Raw genomic sequence first — 17,781 nt, 5'->3', positions numbered from 1 at the left:
CTGACTTTTCACCTTTAGAAGTGTAAAATTAAAACTGGTTAGCACAATGATAGAAGTGTGATGTCAACCCACACACGCATACAGACAACTGATTGAAGAAACACACATGCATAGAGTCCACAGAAACCACACCAACTGTGTGAGACAAATATATACACAGGAAGTGCCTCCCACTCCTCTGCCCCTGCCTCTCTCTCTCTCTCTCTCTCTCTCTCTCTCTCTCTGAGCGTTACTCATGGTGGTGTGTTGCTGAGCAGCAGCCAGTCGTGTTTTTCCCCTTGCCGAGCTCACTCTCTCTCATCCTCTGACTCTCCGCGCGCTCTCTGGCTCAAGTGGACAGTCCAGACCTCTCCTGTCTTTCTCCTCTTCTTCATTCCTTTGTCTGTTATTTCTTTTGCATCTTTTCCCTTTATCTGTTTTATTGTTTTAACATTTCCTCCTCTTTCAAGCCCCCATGTGCCAGGGGCATTAGTGGGGGTCCCAGAGAGAGTGTGAGAGTGTGTATGAGTGTGAGTGTGAGGTTTCGGCATGGAAGCGGTGGCACTTTACACGTTTCGTGCCACAGAGGGTGATGAACTCAGTTTTAGCAAGGGAGACTTGCTAAAGGTAAGAGAAATACTTTCTTTCACTTTTTTTCTAACCATTTATCCATCTATCTATCTATCTATCTATCTATCTATCCATCTATCTATCTATCTATCTATCTATCTATCTATCTATCTATCTATCTATCTATCTATCTATCTATCTATCTATCTATCCATCTATTTATCTATCTATCTATCTATTTAGTGTCTTTAGCTAATGACTCTGTATCAAGGTGCTTCTGTTGATGACTAAAGATGTATCAGTATAAAAAACAGCCAACAGTCTGACTTGAAATAAGTGTTACAATGTTTTTTGGGAAATCCCCATTTTCTCTATTTTGCTGATTAGAAGATTTTAACCTGTTCTCATACCTGAGCGTTAACACTCACTCACGTTGGGAGCGTTACGTCTTGTGACATAAATGCTAAAAAAATTATACTTGGTGAGGTCTAGGCAACTAAACTAGCAGTGAGGTTTAGGGAGTAAATCATGGTTTAGGTCAAATAAGAATGTTTGTTAGAAAGCTTAAAATCACATGGATAAATAAAGAACAATACTCAAAAGACATGACATAACTATCTTACAGAAATAAGATGCATCATTTAAAAATAAGTCAATGGTGAGTTTTGGTTTCACACATGAAAGAGCAAGTGTTTTGCATATGTCACCTGACTTCCTCCATTACTCATAATAACTTCAGCCCTGCACAAACTGATGATAAAGTATTTAGGTCACAATCGTTTCGACGGTTTTTGAGCAGGTCTCCCTTGAAAAAGAGATCAATGATCTCAATGGGATTTATCTGTATAAATAAAGGTTTGAAATGAAATGAAATATGAAGGGCCACCAATCAAGCCTTTGTATTTAAGGTGTTGTGAATGCCCTACACTTTAGGGCCTAAAGTTTGATACCACTGTCCTGTTTGTAGCTAAATATGTAGCTAGCTGGCTTAGTTTAGCATAAGGAAATACTAACCAAAAGCTTACAAAACGTGTTTAAGCCTAATATAAACACATTGTATCTCATTTGTTTTATCAGTAATGTAATTGGAAAAATACTTAGTGTGGTCAGTGTTTGTGTTTTGGTTCTAGTGTTTCCAGTACTATGCTAAAGCTAAGCTAAGCCGCTGCTGGCTGTACTTAATCTTTAATCAACAGACATGACAATGGTGACAACTATTTAATACAACTTTGTGTATTAAAACAAAAGTAAGGGATTACATATTTTACATTTTGAAAATATAAATTTATAACTAGTCTTATTTTTGCTATTGGTTGCAAAGCAAACGTTTTCTACAGCTGATGTTCTATTGTGAATAGTGATACCAGGCCAAATGCAGTGCTTGGATGGTTCCTGCACAGCTGGAAATTACTGTAGTAGAAAATTGTCCCTCTAAGACATCAGCAGTAAACCTCAGTATTAAAGAGCAAGAGCTTCTTGACTTATAGCGTGGCACCAGCTGTTCCACAGTCATACAGTAAACACACACATTAATGGTAGAAGACACAGCGAGATCAATTTCACACAAAGAGTTTTAGTGGCAGCTCTGACTTTTTCATAATTATGTTCTTGCTCTTATTATGATATTGTTATGGAAACTAACCTACGCTTTACTAGTTTGTGAAAGGCAAGGCAAACATTGGAAATTATTCAAGGAAGAAACAGATGGGGCAAGTGGAAGAAAAGACCTCAACAACAAAATAACCCATGACATGTATTTGAATGTGTCAGGATAACGATGCCTAAAGGTGCTATTTACATATTGTGTTTGCAGTATGGGTGGTTTATTATTCATCCCAGACACACTTCCCTTTATAGAAAACACATTGATTTGGAGCTGATTTTGGATGCAGCCATAACGAGGTGGCATTCTGCATCTTTATCACTGCTTTTAAATAAATAAATGTGATTCTTTATTCCCAGCAGTATTTACGTGTAGATGGTCCTGTCCATTCTGTAAATGATGGTGCTATTGTTTGGCTTTGGTCAGCCAACTGTGACGCAATACTATCCTTATCTTAATGGCTAGGTCAACATCCTGGCCACAGTAACATATTTGCTTTGACTAAAAGGGGACCTACATTTGTTCAGCTTAAGCGCCTTAATTTGTCTTCTTCTGCTAAGATAAACTGCTGTCTTTTCTCAGCCAAACAGTTGTGGTTCAGACTTGGGTCAAACAGTACTTTTAAATAATTTCTTCACATTTGTCCATTCCCTCTTGCATCACCAGAGTGTAAAGTTGTAGCTATGAACATTTTTAAAGCTGGAAGAAGATGTGGCCAAGTCCCACACAAGGGAGCCAAAAGTGGAGTGTGAAAAGAGAAACAGTTTCTTTCTCTAAAAACCCTAACACACGACAATTTGTGGTTTGAATTGGGCTGTTTTCCACACTCTTCTTTCACTGGCAAAATCAAAAAGCTAGTTTGTAATTTAACAACAAAATAAATAGCCTCATTTTGAATTCTGTTAAAAATATTTACAGTCTAGCGTTGATTATTTAACACTTAAATACATATCTTTTTGACAGCAATTAAGCTTCTTTGTTGATTTCCCTAAACGTATGTCTGCGTAGAAATGCAGAAATACAATTAGTTTGTAGACATCTTTTTTTATCTTTCACTGCATTCTCGAATGTAGTTGCCCCGAACATCTGCTGGCTTAACTGGAACTCCAAAATATTAGACGCTGTATGAAGAGGCTGTATTGAATTACTATCAGCTGAATAACTGGGGTTGGTCAATGATAAACATCCCATCCCATAAACAACCCATAAACGCAAATGGAGAGAAAAGAAAGAAACAAAGAATTGATTAAACTGAGGATTAGACTAACTCAGGCCGGGTCCTTTCTCAAGAAGGAAATAATCACTGCAAGGTTAGCTTCGGATTTAAATAAGAAAGACGATAAGCTGATTTCATTGCAAATTGAAGAGCTCTTGAAGTATCTCTAATTTTCTCCCATCAATGGAAAAAGCAAGAAGGACAAAGAGAGGAATTGTCACGAGAGTCGAGAAAAGGAGATGAGTCAAAGTAATGAATTACCTGAAGCCTACATGTGAATATGCTAGAAATGAGCAGCTGAATAAAAGGGCAATCCTTCAGTTCTGTGAATGAACAATGATCGATGCAATGAGCAGTAAATCAGTCAAAAGCCGGCATCACATTTGAAATGCTCGGACAGTTGCACAGTGCAACCATTAAAGTGGGTGGTGCATGAAATGAAGTTCCTAAAGGCAGAGAGGGCACAGGACAACTCTTTGGCAGGAAGGCAACATTGCCAAAGGAGTTTTTGTATCAGTGCCATTAAAGGCAGGATACATGTCAGCTGTTTTAACAGCATGCCACACTCTGCGCGCTATCAGTTTAAATGCTGATAGATTTGGTTATTTGAGTTTGACTGATAAAACATAGCAGAACTGTGGTATAAAAAACGAAGAAAAAAAGGGTTTCAAGATTACTGCCAAACAAGCAGAGCTAACAAAACAACAGATTGAAATATTGAAACGATAGGAAGTGTCACTGCTGGATTAGAATACTGAATCAAACACTACATCAGGTAAACACTAAAGCAGGCAAACCGGAGCGTTTCAAATTACAGTGTATTATAATTGAAGGCCATCCCAGTGTTTCCATACTCCATTTACCCCTGAAGCGTCTACTTTGCACGTGCTTGGCTGCCTCTTGTGGGCCTCCTTACTTACTATGAAAGATAATTAAGTGACGTAGGATAAAGAAGTGAAGTTCGCTTAGGGAAAAGGTTGGGTTGGAAACACAGAAAGAGACCTCTGTTCATGTTCTGCGTGTGTCATTCACAAAAGTGATCTAACTGATTGCTTAACTTTTACCATGTTCGTCACATACTTAACTAACACAACATACTTAATTTGTGTAACTGATAAACCATGACCTTTTTTTTATCTTACGTCACGTACGTAGCGTTATGTTAACCATGTGTTGAGGTCTATCGGACTACTCTACGTGTTGAACAACATATATATGCTATTACTCTATTCGGTACCTCATGCGTTTAAAAGCGATCTGACCGAACGCCCCTCAGTGACAAGTTGGGAGTGAAAATAAGAAGGTAACACTGTAGACACTTCTGCTTTGTATGTACAGCAACATAGGTTGCTGCAGACATGTTTGCTGTTTCTCCTGTGCAGTCATGAAGAGCTTTATGTGACATTTTGAACTTGCCAATAATCTTGTGCTCTTCGGAATTGATGTGAGTTGACAGACAGCGAAAAGGATGGAAGCAGCTGAACAGGAAATAAAAAGAAAGGCCAGGCGAAGAGATTGATATACTGTACACAGAGGGGGGAAGCAATGTTAGCGACCCTTCACCCGACAGTAATAGAATGGATCAACATCGTTATGGGCAATATTTCATACGTGTGTGTTTGCTTCTAGATCACCAACATGGAGGATGATCCTAACTGGTACACAGCTGAGCTCCACAATAGGAAAGGCTTTGTGCCCAAAAACTACATCAACCTGCGGCCACATGCGTAAGTACACACATGCCTGCACTCACGTCTTCAAGCAGATGAATATATTTTGAACGTCTAACACTGGTCTATCTAAACAACTCATCAGTGAGTGTTTGCCGCTCTGAGCGTTTTGCTGCTCTGCTTTGGACATCTGCACTCCGGCATAAGGCAGCCTACCTCGGTGCCTTACGTAATCACACATGATACAGCCGTGTGTGTTTTCAGTAAGGCTGCTGGTGCACACTGTGTCTCCATCAGATGGTCATACACCAGCTGGGTTCAACTTTGTGCTGGGACAAACAACTGGCATCGCAGCCATTGCAGCGGCTTGTTAATGAACACATTCCAGTTGGAGCTGCTTAGTTAACTTTGTGCATAGCGTGAGCAGATGTGCCGTCTAAGAGTGCTTTTCCTCCTCCTCCACATTTCCTCACTGAGCCAGCATTCTGACCCCATGACCTCCACCAAGAGAGCACCGTAGTGCATCCTCCATATTCAATGTGCTTTCCCCTCATTTAAGCCATCAATCTGCCCGCAGAGCACAGGCCCGTGAAAGCAGAACGTCATTTATGCAAACACTGCATCCAAACAAGCTGCTCTACTAAGCAGGACTAATGAGCGAGAAGAAAAATGAAAAATGCCACCATTACTTACGCTACACGGCTGACAACTGAAATCCAGCATTTTAGGCTTTTCTTCCTGTGTGGCAGTGTGTTTAAAAATAACTTCACAAATGTGCTAATTTTACCTTTTTTCCCTCGAAAGCTGTCTTTTTGCCTTTGTCAGCATTCATCTCTATTGCTGTGAGCTATTTTTAAGTCTCAGCATTTCCATTGACAATACAAACATCAAAAGTTTAGATACCAAATCAAATCGTTTATTAATGTGAGAAAGCATTGTGTTGTAGCTGCACTGACCCCAGAACAACGCAGTTCACATGCATTAAACAGAAACATCACTGACTTCTTTCTTCCTCTCCATCTCTGCTTCCTGTTTTCTTTCTTGCTTCCAGCTGGTTTGCCGGTCGTATATCTCGCGGTGTGGCAGAAAGTCGACTGAAACACAGGGAGTGCGGGGCTTTTCTGGTCCGAGAGAGTGAGAGCGCCCCTGGAGAGTTCTCCATGTCCGTAAGGTAGGAAATAAAGGATTTGGACATTTTAACATTTTGAGAGCTGATCATAGATGGTCTATTCACCACGTTGGCCGATGTATTCTCTCCATGCATCCCTTTCATCCATGAGAAAAAGCTGTCAACATAAAGATTCACAAATGGCTCCCAATGGCATGTCCAATAGCATGGCGCCGGTGATGATGGCTGCCGTGTATTTGGCTCCTCTCCAACTCTGCCTTTTTCTCATTTTATTTCAGTGTTTGTTTACATTTCGTTGTGTGCTTTTAACTTTGTCCGCAACATGCAAGATTGTATCTGTTCTATTTGTTCTATGTCCTATATATATATATTCATGTTGCACTGTTGGAGGAGCCTGTGATCTATGTTTTTCATTGCCATATCCACACTGAAGCTAATGTCCACATGACAATAAAGCCTTGCATCTTGTGTGTATGTTATTCTCCCTGAGAAGACACACAGTCACACACATTAAAACCTTGTATGGCAGCCTATGTCTCTGTGTGACTGGTGTGAATGGTTGATTTGTATGTAAAAAGGCTTTGAGGGGATGAGAAGCTGAGAAAAGCACAATACAAATCCAGTACATTTACCATTTGACATAATGTGTCTGCTCATGTATCATTGCTGTCGCTTGTTTGATCAATATTAAAGTTTGCGAGTGTGCATAGACTTGTGTTGGTGCCAGGGGATCAGAGGAGCGGGCAGAGGAGGATAAGATGTGGGGAGGAGGAGGGTAAGAGGATCTGCAACAACCCCTCTGGCCCGATGTGTGTTAATCCTGTCTGGCACGCCGCGGCATCTGGAGCTGCTGATGGAGCCGATCGGCTGTCTTGTCCGGGTGATAGCAGACAGGGGTGCAGCTGAGGTTTGGTGTTCTGCTCCTGGGGGATATGAGGAAAATGGAAGTGGAGAGTATGGGTGTTTGGGGGCCAGAGGGTTGGCTTCTCTCTGTGCTGCCAGGGCTGTCAGAGAAACTGGCTGAAATCAGGGGTCGAGAGTTGGATTTGTGGGTTGCTTTGGGCATGATATCTCTCTCCAACTGGATTTAGGACCGGCCTTTGGAAGCATTCGAACAGGAAAGGAAAGCAGGTTGCAGCATTAAGGGAATCAAAATGGAAAATAACAGAGAAGGACAAACATAAACAGGTTTGCCAAGAGAGGATTTTGAAGCTACTTGTTGATGCTTACTGGCTGTTGTTGCTGGATGTTGTAGAGGCTTGAACATGGGGTCAGATGTTTAGTGTGTGTGTGTGTGTGTGTGTGTGTGTGTGTGTGTGTGTGTGTGTGTGTGTGTGTGTGTGTGTGTGTGTGTGTGTGTGTGTGTGTGTGTGTGTGTGTGTGTGTGTGTGTGTGTGTGTGTGTGTGTGTGTGTGTGTGTGTGTGTGTGTGTGTGTGTGTGTGTGTGTGTGTGTGTGTGTGTGTGTGTGTGTGTGTGTGTGGTCCTTGTGTGCTGACAGCTCTCCTGTCGGAGGAGACATCCTGACGGCAGTAACTGTGAAAACTTCAGCTCGACTCAGCTTGGCAAGGCTTTGACGTCAGTCCTTGAAAATCCACTTCCAATTTGGTTGTTGTAAATCGGTTTTATTGTCACTTTAAAGTCAAGGAGGACGCCGTTATTCATTTTCATAGACATTAATGCATCCTTAAATCACCTTAGTAGTCCTTGTGGAAGTATTTCATGGTGTTGGAGGTGCACCGATGTTAGAATTGGTGTTATTTAAGGATCATCGTGGTGATAAATAATTATATTATTATTAAGATTATTTGTCAAAAACATTCACCCATGGTGACCTTGCTATTTGTGTTGATTTATTTTTTAAGTTGCTCCTTTGAACTATCCGAAAGCTCTTCAAGGGTTAATGAACACAACTCATTCAGCTAAGTCTGTCTTCATTTAACTTGGGTATTTTCTATTTCTTGGAATACATATAGTGTACAAGAATATACTTGAATTTATCTATAAAATATCCAACAATGAAGAACGCACACACAGGTTCCTAAAACAAGGACTAAACCTCAGAGTGATTACGACTTCAAATGATTCACAGAAAGATGTATCGCCGCTATGGGCATAGATATGTCTCATAATTATTTGTGTGAACATACAAATAATTTGTGTGTAAATATGTGATTTGTAAATGTAAAACAACATCCACAAATGCATTTAAAAGATTTGCAAACTCACAAATACATTTGCAAGTGTAAAACGGATCTGCAAATACGCTAAATATGTTCACAAATTAAAAAAAAGATCAGTGAATATCTCTTTAACATTTACAACTTTCGATCAGGCATTTCTGAATCCATTTTGTATTTGTGGACCAGAAATGCGCTCGCGGATCTCAACTCTCTGTTCACGGATCGTCTTTTTACACACACGGAATTTTGAGACATATTTTCCGCCGGTCTCGGCTAAAATCTACTCGTGTCACTCGGTTATTTTCGGAAACCACGTGATGGCCTGCTGATGACTACATTTCCGCATGATTTCAAAGTAAGAGCATGATGGTTTGTTTAATGCTCTGTTTTTGTATTATAATGAACAGCGGAACGTTAGATGCATTCTTCATCACCATCACCCTGTTATAGTGATACAGTTAGTTTGTGTTATTGGTTCAATACAGCATATCTCGAGCACCTTCGTTGATGTTGAAGTGCAGGCTATACGCCACTTCCGGGTCCCGGGGGAGCAGCTGGCAGCGAAGCAGCCCAGATAAAACTCTTTCTTCATTGTTTGTTGTGTATTCAGTCAAGCGGGTCAAAGTTACAAAGCACTTCACATCTTATTAATCGGCCTAATTTTACTTTACCAGTGCAGTAATAAAGTAATCTGTAGAAAAGCACCGTATTTAGGTCAGCCTTCACAGTAAGGCTCCATTACATGTTATAATATTCATCGTGTCCTTTCTACTGATATATTCCTGTCTATTGCTTTCATTTGTATTTAATGTTATTGTGTTTATACTTGTTTCCACACATTTCACAATTTGGGATGAATGAAGTATCTATCTATATATGATATCCATCTATATCTGTCTGTCTATCTATCCGTCTATCTGTCTGCCTACCTACCTACGTACCTACCTACCAACTAGTTGTTTTGTTTGGAAAGGTTTTGTCATTGTATTGCTCTTTACCAGCACCTGCAGAGTACAGGACTTTACATTGTATAGGCGTATAGCCTGCACTTCAACATCAACGAAAGTGCTCGAGATATGCTGTATTGAACCAATAACACAAACTAACTGTATCACTATAACATGATGATGAGGGTGATGGTGATGAAGAATGCATCTAACGTTCCGCTGTTCATTATAATACAAAAACAGAGCATTAAACAAACCATCATGCTCTTACTTTGAAATCATGCGGAAATGTAGTCATCGGCGGGCCATCACGTGGTTTCCGAAAATAACCGAGTGACACGAGTAGATTTTAGCCGAGACCGGCAAAAAATATGTCTCAAAATTCCGTGTGTGTAAAAAGACGATCCGCGAACAAAGATTTGAGATCCGTGAACAGAGAGTTGAGATCCGCGAGCGCATTTTTGGTCCACAAATACAAAATGGATTCAGAAATGCCTGATCGAAAGTTGTAAATGTTAAAGAGATATTCACAGATCTTTTTTTTATTTGTGAACATATTTAGCGTATTTGCAGATCCGTTTTACACTTGCAAATTTATTTGTGAGTTTGCAAATCTTTTAAATGCATTTGTGGATGTTGTTTTACATTTACAAATCACATATTTACACACAAATTATTTTTATGTTCACACAAATAATTATGAGACATATCTATGCCCATACGCCGCGGACCGACTAGAGGGATAATGTGTTTAAGCAGTTTCTTTCCAGAAAACGTTCTGAAAGGTGGTTATGAAAGAATATGTGGTTGGGGAATAGCTTCAGACTGTGCCAGAGGAACTGTCCCAATGGGTTATTTAGTAGCTTATTTTTGGAAAGTGGAGCAAAGTGAACATAGACGTTTATAAAGAGATGAGGGATCCATTTAGCTTAGCTAGGCTCTACCACAATGCTGTCATATATGCCCCTTTCACACCAGCGCCTTTTCAGCTCCGGCTCGGAGCTAGAGCCTGAAAAGCGCCGGGTTTTCCAGTTCACACCGGAGCTGCGCCGGCTCTTAGCTCCGGAATCCGCTTCATTTCCAGCTCCAAAAAATTGTCGGTCCAGAGGCAAGAGCTTTGGAGCTAAGAGGTGACGTCGCTTACGTCTCTCTTACGTCGAGGCGTGCAGGAAACTAAACCCACCTCCCCTGAACATGGGTCGACTGTTATGCCTGCCTACAAGCAGTAGTGCCTATAAACACACTTTATAAAGTCAGGAAACACTAACCAGGCTTCGTGTGATTCTGTTTATTTGTGCCTTACTTTGACCGTCCGTTCGCTGTTATCGATCATTGTGGAGAGAGGCAGACGTGTTGTTTTGTATTATTGCAGCTATCGGATGCAAGTAGTCAGTTTAGCTTCGGTTGCTATGCCAACATCACCCGTTTTATACCAGAGAAACTTTCATAACAGCGTTGTGATACCAAACAGTGTCAATTCAGACTGACACACATTCACTTGGGCTAAGGGGAACTGGGGATATGCATCAGCTGCTTGTGTGAGTCGGACAGTGAATACTTTAGAGCGGCCGCTGCAGTGTGAGCTAACCGGGAGCTAACGGGAGAATAAACTCCTGTGGAAGAGCAGCACTGCAGCGGTCGGTAAATGCTGCAGAAACACATTAATAAACAATGAACCACGGCACTCAGGAGAAAAGTATAAGGTTGGAGAAGTCGTTATTCAATTTATTCTGGCTTCGTGTGATTAAAAGCAACACGATCATCGACCCGACGCTGTTGTTGTTGTTGTTGTTGTTGTGAGCACCGTAATGGGTGCCGTTGGGGAGCAAATCAGCGATGTAAACGGTGACGTCATGACGCAGCAAGGGCAGCTCTGGGGCGCCAGTGGGCGGTGTGCACAGAGCGGGAGCTGAAAAGGGAAACCGGAGCTGAACCAGAAAAGCTCCCGCTCGGAGCTAGAAACTGAAAAGCGCTGGTGTGAAAGCCGCAATAGATACAAATTCCCAACTGGAGCTGAGGTATCAAAAAAGTCCAAAAGCAGCATGTGCTAATCCTGTGTTTTGTTGCTGCAGTATTTCGCAACACTGACAAGGGACATGCTTTTACTTTTTCTCAAATGGAAAATCTGACTTCCTTGTTCACACTACCACAATCACTATCAATATCCGACCACCCACACTTTAAACTCACAGCCGAGCGAAGCAAATGTGAAAACTGTTCACTGTCTCTGTGAGTCATCAAAAGACATTCTAAGAAATCAGTAACCGTGGAAAAAGCAGATGGCGCACATGGGGGAAAAACAGGTTCACTCGAGAATAATCACAACCCAATATCTGAAGCTGAAAAGCACTTTTAATTATTTTAGTTCAGGTTTTTTGGGGGGGTTTTAACTACCTTTTTTGTCCCTGAATTGGTACCAAATGTCTTTAACTTTGTCTTTCAGTCAAACTGTAAAAGCAGTTGCTGATTATTTTTGGTTGCAGGATGTCTCGTCGTGTGATAAAGCTCAAGGTTGTCTCGCCACAGCGCAGTTCTCTTCGACAGTTTGCTATCTGAACAGTATGGTGTTCTGCCCACGCATGCAGACACATATACACAGCACTTCATTGTGATCTGGTCTGTCTGAACCTAATGTATGCCAACAAATTAGATGTATTTGAAACATTGTGTGGTTTCTTGGCCTTATGTCCACTTTTATACAACGTTTTCAGCCACGGTAAAAAATCCTCCTGGCCCACTAAAAGCATTATTAAATGTGGCATACGCCCACTAAAACCAGACTGAGCTGTTTCTCTTGTATTTGTTTAAATTCAGCATTGATGCCACCATTTTTGGCATGGCCCTCAGATATCATTGACTTATGCTGCCAATGCCTGATGGCTCACAATAAAGAGCTGACTTGACATCAGTCATCATTAGTCTCTTGTCAGGGTCACTTCTTCAAATGGGAACCATAAAGGGAACTGACCCTTTAGGCCAGGGGTGTCAAACTCAATTTCATCGTGGGCCACATTTGCATAAAGGTTGCACTCAAAGGGCCGGTTGTAACTATATAATATATATATAACATAATGTATTATATTACATTATTGCCTCTGAATTGGATTAGTATCGGATAGGATAATAACTTAGTCATTAACTACGTCTGAAAGCAGAAGTCCAGGGCAAATAATTGCAAGTCTCTTCAGTGTGCATGTCACAAAACGAGATGCATTGTGGGACATGTAGTTTATGGGCAACCTGCTTCTATAAAGTGCCATGTAACCGTATAATAAACGTATTATATTCTTTGCAAGCTCTTGCGGGGCCACATAAAATGAAGTCGCAGGCCGGATTTGGCCCCCGGGCCTTGAGTTTGAGACCTGCTTTAAGGCTATGCTTTGTTTACAGCTACATAGCTTCTTCAAGCTTTAAGTAACACATTAATGGTACTTTAGAAAGAGGGGTGCTTTAAAACAGTTGAATGAGTCTAAATGAATACATCTGGACAAAATGTTGAAAACAATGGCGGATAAGTGAGTCGCTTAAGTTGTGCAACACTATTTGTGAATACAAATATGGTGCTGGCAGTAATTAGCTTCATATTCTTTAAGTTCATTGGTCCTCTAAGTGTTGCTTTATGCACCTTCAGGTCAATGAAGGAAAAGATAACATTTTGGAAAAATATTGGATCTCTTATCAACATCTAGTTTAGTTTAGCTTAGCACGAAGACAGGAAACAGGGGAAACAGCTCGCCTAGCTCTGTTTGATGGTTACAAAATGTATAGACCAGCATTTCTAAAGCATACTTATAAACATGCTTCCTTTGTACAGAAGCTAGCTATTTCCCTCTCTTTCAGCCTTTGTGCTAGGCTAAGCTAACCGCGATGAAATTGAAATTGATCTTCTTATCTTACTATCGGGAAGGGTGCTTGATGATTAAAAAACATCCCAGAAAAATAAAGCTGAACCAACTATTGTATTAAACAGTCAATTCTGTTTTATTGTATTATTTTGTTCTGATCAATGCCACTACTTTGAACAAAGAGAATAATGCACTGGTCTTCTTTTTAGGCTTCCACAGCTTATGCCAGAGCTCAGTGGCACCAATTGAAAGCCACAGTTCAGTGACCATAAGACAATTGAGAGAGACTTGGGAGAGACAGAAACATAAATACAGAAAGAAATAGAAAGAAGGGGGGAGAGAATATAAAGAGAGATGAAGAGAGACAGAGGGAAAGAGCGAGCAGGGACTGCAGATAACAAAGACACGAGAAGAAGGAGCTTATGGCAGATGAAGGGGGGTTTTAGTATGCATGATTTCCCTTCACTTTATTTCTGTGTTTTCTGATATTGACAGTCGAGCTTCAATAAGCCAGTCCTCTGGGAAATAAACCCTCCGGGGGGGGTCTTCTTTCTTTTTCTAAAACTATTTTTATTCAAATGTTCACACTTGATTCTGTCCTTACTCTATGCTCTGCCTATGTTTTCCATTTTGGCAAGTATAGTGTCATATAACAGATTTCAGTTTGAGTCTAGACATAACATGTTCAAGAAAAGCTATGACCAATTGGAAAAGCCAGTTAACAACATTATAGACTTTGCAGAGAAATGCAAAAAAAAGTCTGTCAAATTTGAGAAAATACACTTTTGGATGTTTTTTTCTGAGGGTTAAAAGAGCAGATTGATATTCTCATATTTGTAGTCTATAGTCAAAATACGAAGCTAAAACCATTAACTTTGCATAGCGCAAAGACGAATTAGCCTAACCCTTGGCCAAAAAAAACATTTTGTTAAGGAAGTTGCCATAATTAGTTGTATCTACATGTAGTTAGACAGGGTTTGTTCTTTTTTAAATGATGAATGAGATACATTTTCGCCAAAATTGCCCAACATGTTTTATCACTTGTCACCTCATTTGTTCCATCTCAGCACCTCACATACACTTCCTCCTCCTCTCCGGGCTAATCTTTGGAAACAGGTGATACAGAATGTGTATTGATGCCGCAGGAAGAGTTGAACCTCTCACTCAGTGACACGCTTGGCCGACTCAGACTGTGATACACGAGATAACGGGCGGCAGGCGGTCGCACACACACTAACAGACAAGTGCATGTTAACACTGACGTAATCGTGAGCAGCACGCGCACTCAGAACACTCGTTGACAAGACCATCAGCTACTGACACACACACACACACACACACACACACACACACAGAGTTAAATTGACAGCTGGAGGTGTCAGCGTGACTGTGTGAAGTATTCCCGACATCTGTAGAGGTTTGGAAACCGAACGGCAGATTAGAAAAGAAGGGGAGTTGGCAGCGGGAGGAGAGACAGATAGAGGACAGGAAGTGATACTAGACTGATGGAGAGTCAGTGTAGAGAGAGGGCTGACCTTCAAACGTCTTAAACTACGTTGGCTCCGAGTTAAAGTTTCATTTCTAACTTCTGCCCTCTTCTTTTTCGACAATAGCTCTTTCACTCTTCTCTCACCACATCTATTTCAGTTTCTCTTTCAATCTCTCTCGCACCCTTTCCCTTTGAGTTGGAAAAAGAAAATAATCTCTCCATCGCTGTGGGCCTTAATTACACTGGATCAGGGAGATGAGAGGGCACTTGGTGTGAGTGTGTGTGTTTGTTGTGTGTGCGCGTGCATGCGTGTGTGTGTGTGTGTGTGTGTGTGTGTGTGTGTGTGTGTGTGTGTGTGTGTGTGTGTGTGTGTGTGTGTGTGTGTGTGTGTGTGTGTGTGTGTGTGTGTGTGTGTGTGTGTGTGTGTGTGTGTGATCAAGTTGAGACAGATGCTGTCTGCGTTATGCACACTGGTTCTCTGATGTCCCTGGGTAATAATTAATAAAGACGTCGACGTGACATCACCCTCACACTCTATAGCTGAAACACTACATCTGCTTTCTATCTTCCTCATTGCCTTTGTCTTAAGTGTTTTCTTTTGCAACAAGCCACTGCTGGTATGATTTCATATACATCAGAAATCGTATTGACACCATCGTGTTTGTTCCTTCCTAGTTAGTGTTTATAATGATTTCAACAACTCCGAATATGAGCAAAGGTCATTGCAGTTTGTGAAAATAGTATTATTATCTTTCCATTGTTCGTATGACCTTATTGTGGTGGGTAGGAAGTGGTCCATGAGGTGATGCAAGTATGATGCAGCTGATATAGAAGCCTGTGTTTCTTTTTGTGTTTTTTATTACGATTGCTCCCTGTTATCTTCTCATGGTTTGTTTTTAACATTTTAAATAGCACTCGTTTACTCTTTTGGCACAGACATGGAGTAGTTTGCAGTTTGTTTGCAACACAGGGCAAATTGAGCGTAAAGAGGTGATGTTGTAGTCTCAGTGTTGCTCAATAAATATTTGAAGCGATTTTGGTCAGCTGTATGGAAACACTACAGCAATGTTTTTGTTAGATTTCCCTGCTGACACAGCATGCAGAATTAATAGGTCGAACTAAAGACACACAATCTCTCTCAAATAATGACAGATCTGACAAATGACAAATAATAACAGATCTCTTCCCAACTTTCACTACTATTAAAGTATCTTCAAGAAAAACGTCATTTATTGTATGCGTTGTACAATAATACCTCAGGTTGCCAGTCTGAAATAAAGGTGTTTTGTTTTCAATGTAACTACTTTATATATGAGTTTGCCAGAGATCTGTCCATTTCTGGAAGAAACTTTATTTTTGGTACAACCAACTTTTACAAACTTGAAAAATGTGCTAGCTACATTATCCATCCATCTAACTATCTATGACATCTTTGTCACATTGTGCATTAAGTTAGATTTGGTTCCCATCAGTGTGTGTGTGTGTGTGTGTGTGTGTGTGTGTGTGTGTGTGTGTGTGTGTGTGTGTGTGTGTGTGTGTGTGTGTGTGTGTGTGTGTGTGTGTGTGTGTGTGTGTGTGTGTGTGTGTGTGTGTGTGTGTGTGTGTGTGTGTGTGTGTGTGTGTGTGTGTGTGTGTGTGTGTGTGTACGTGTCAGCATATTATAACCACTGGATAAAATGAAGATATCAACAAGGACAAAAGAGTGCCTTCACATTTTACATTATTGTTTTGGATCTTGAGGTATTCGGTACAACAAATAACATTTATAATTTATGGGGATTTTATTCGAATACTTTTAATGGACCCCAAAACCCCAAAAACAACATGTTAGACATATCATTGTTACATAACGGCTGCAGGAAGTGTAAACTCTGCCTGACTACAGCACAACCTTAAAGAATATCTCGTTTCCCCTTTCCTTCCTTCTTAGTGTTTGATGCAATTCATTCTTTGTGACATTGTTGTGATTCCCCTAAAGGGAAAGTCCTGGCCCTGTCTACATCCTGCCCTTAATCCCCACCTCCACATAATCTAAATTCTCTTTAAATCTGTCTTTGTCCTTCACCCTCCTATATCTTTTGAGGTACCAATGCTTTGTCTCAGTTGGACAAAAACAGCAGCTGGCAGTAACAGAGCCAACCAGTAGGGCGCAGCAGATGGCGTCAGACAACTGGGGAGGGCGATCACTCGCAGGTGAAGAATAGAATAGAATCGTTTAATGTCATTGTACAATGAGATAATAAATGCTTCTCCCTTTCAAGGGTGCCATCAAAACAAAAAAACATCACAACATAAGACAACAAATACATGCAGCATACATACTTAGGAATAAGGAATAAAGGAATAAGGAATAAAGTGCAGTAGTTATTTCCAGGAGTTTACAAATAAAATCTGTAATGTAATAAATAATAATAATAATAGTATGTTGTGATGCCCCTGTGGGTTCATCAGTGGAGAGGGTGTGGCTGTCCTGTCTTGGCTGCATTGATCGCACTGATTGCAGTAACTCAGGGCACCTGGGTCTGGTGCTCTACAGCTATTTTAAAGCCTCTCTGCTTCTGTCTGTTCTCTCTCTCTCTTTTCCTGCAGGCACCCGGCTCTGATGAGTATAAACCATGAGTTGACTTGAACAGTGTGGTGCAAATAAACACCTTTACCTACCCGTTGACATGTTGTGTCTCCTTTTTGTTGTGGCCTTTTGAGCCAGGTCGCAACAAATGGGGGCTCGTCCAACGGGTTATTTGTTTAAAAAGTTTGTGTAGTGCTCAGAGCACATGGTGTCATTGAGCAGCTGATTCATTGTTCTGGTCCAGCTGTGTGCTGGCTTGTCGCTGCTATTTGGGGGACACATCATGTCTTTTGGGTTTCAGGAAGCTGTAGTGTCTTCAGGTTTTGTGTGCCAATCAGAAGGTAAGATGTTGCTGTTTGTTACGCTTTTGTAAAAGAGATTTTCCCCACTAGGCTTAAGTGGCGTTTCCCCTTGGGTTGCGTCTGTTTTTTGTTTTTTTCATAGTGTTGTGGCGACGTGGTTAGTGTCAGCTGTTTTCGGACAGCTGTCTCGGGGGCACGTCCGCGTGAGTTCTTGGTGTTACCTGCGTGCAGGTCGCTCCATAACTCCGCCGGGTTCCAGTGCGTAATTACCCACCACATGA

General features: G+C 41.0%; 1 protein-coding gene across 1 annotated transcript in view; it reads left to right on the top strand.

Moving 5' to 3' along the window:
* The first annotated feature begins 251 nt into the window (after positions 1-251).
* The window catches only part of grapa (GRB2 related adaptor protein a), a 40,397-nt gene continuing 22,867 nt past the window's right edge, over positions 252-17,781 (top strand). The window contains exons 1-3 of the mRNA XM_034089293.2: positions 252-606; positions 4,998-5,095; positions 6,090-6,209. Coding sequence (XP_033945184.1) covers positions 529-606; positions 4,998-5,095; positions 6,090-6,209 — 296 coding nt within the window. The 5' untranslated portion in view covers positions 252-528. The remainder of the gene's footprint in view (positions 607-4,997; positions 5,096-6,089; positions 6,210-17,781) is intronic.

Source organism: Pseudochaenichthys georgianus, chromosome 8, assembly GCF_902827115.2.
Source record: "Pseudochaenichthys georgianus chromosome 8, fPseGeo1.2, whole genome shotgun sequence".
Lineage (NCBI taxonomy): Eukaryota > Metazoa > Chordata > Actinopteri > Perciformes > Channichthyidae > Pseudochaenichthys > Pseudochaenichthys georgianus.
This window is presented reverse-complemented; position numbering and strand designations above follow the sequence as displayed.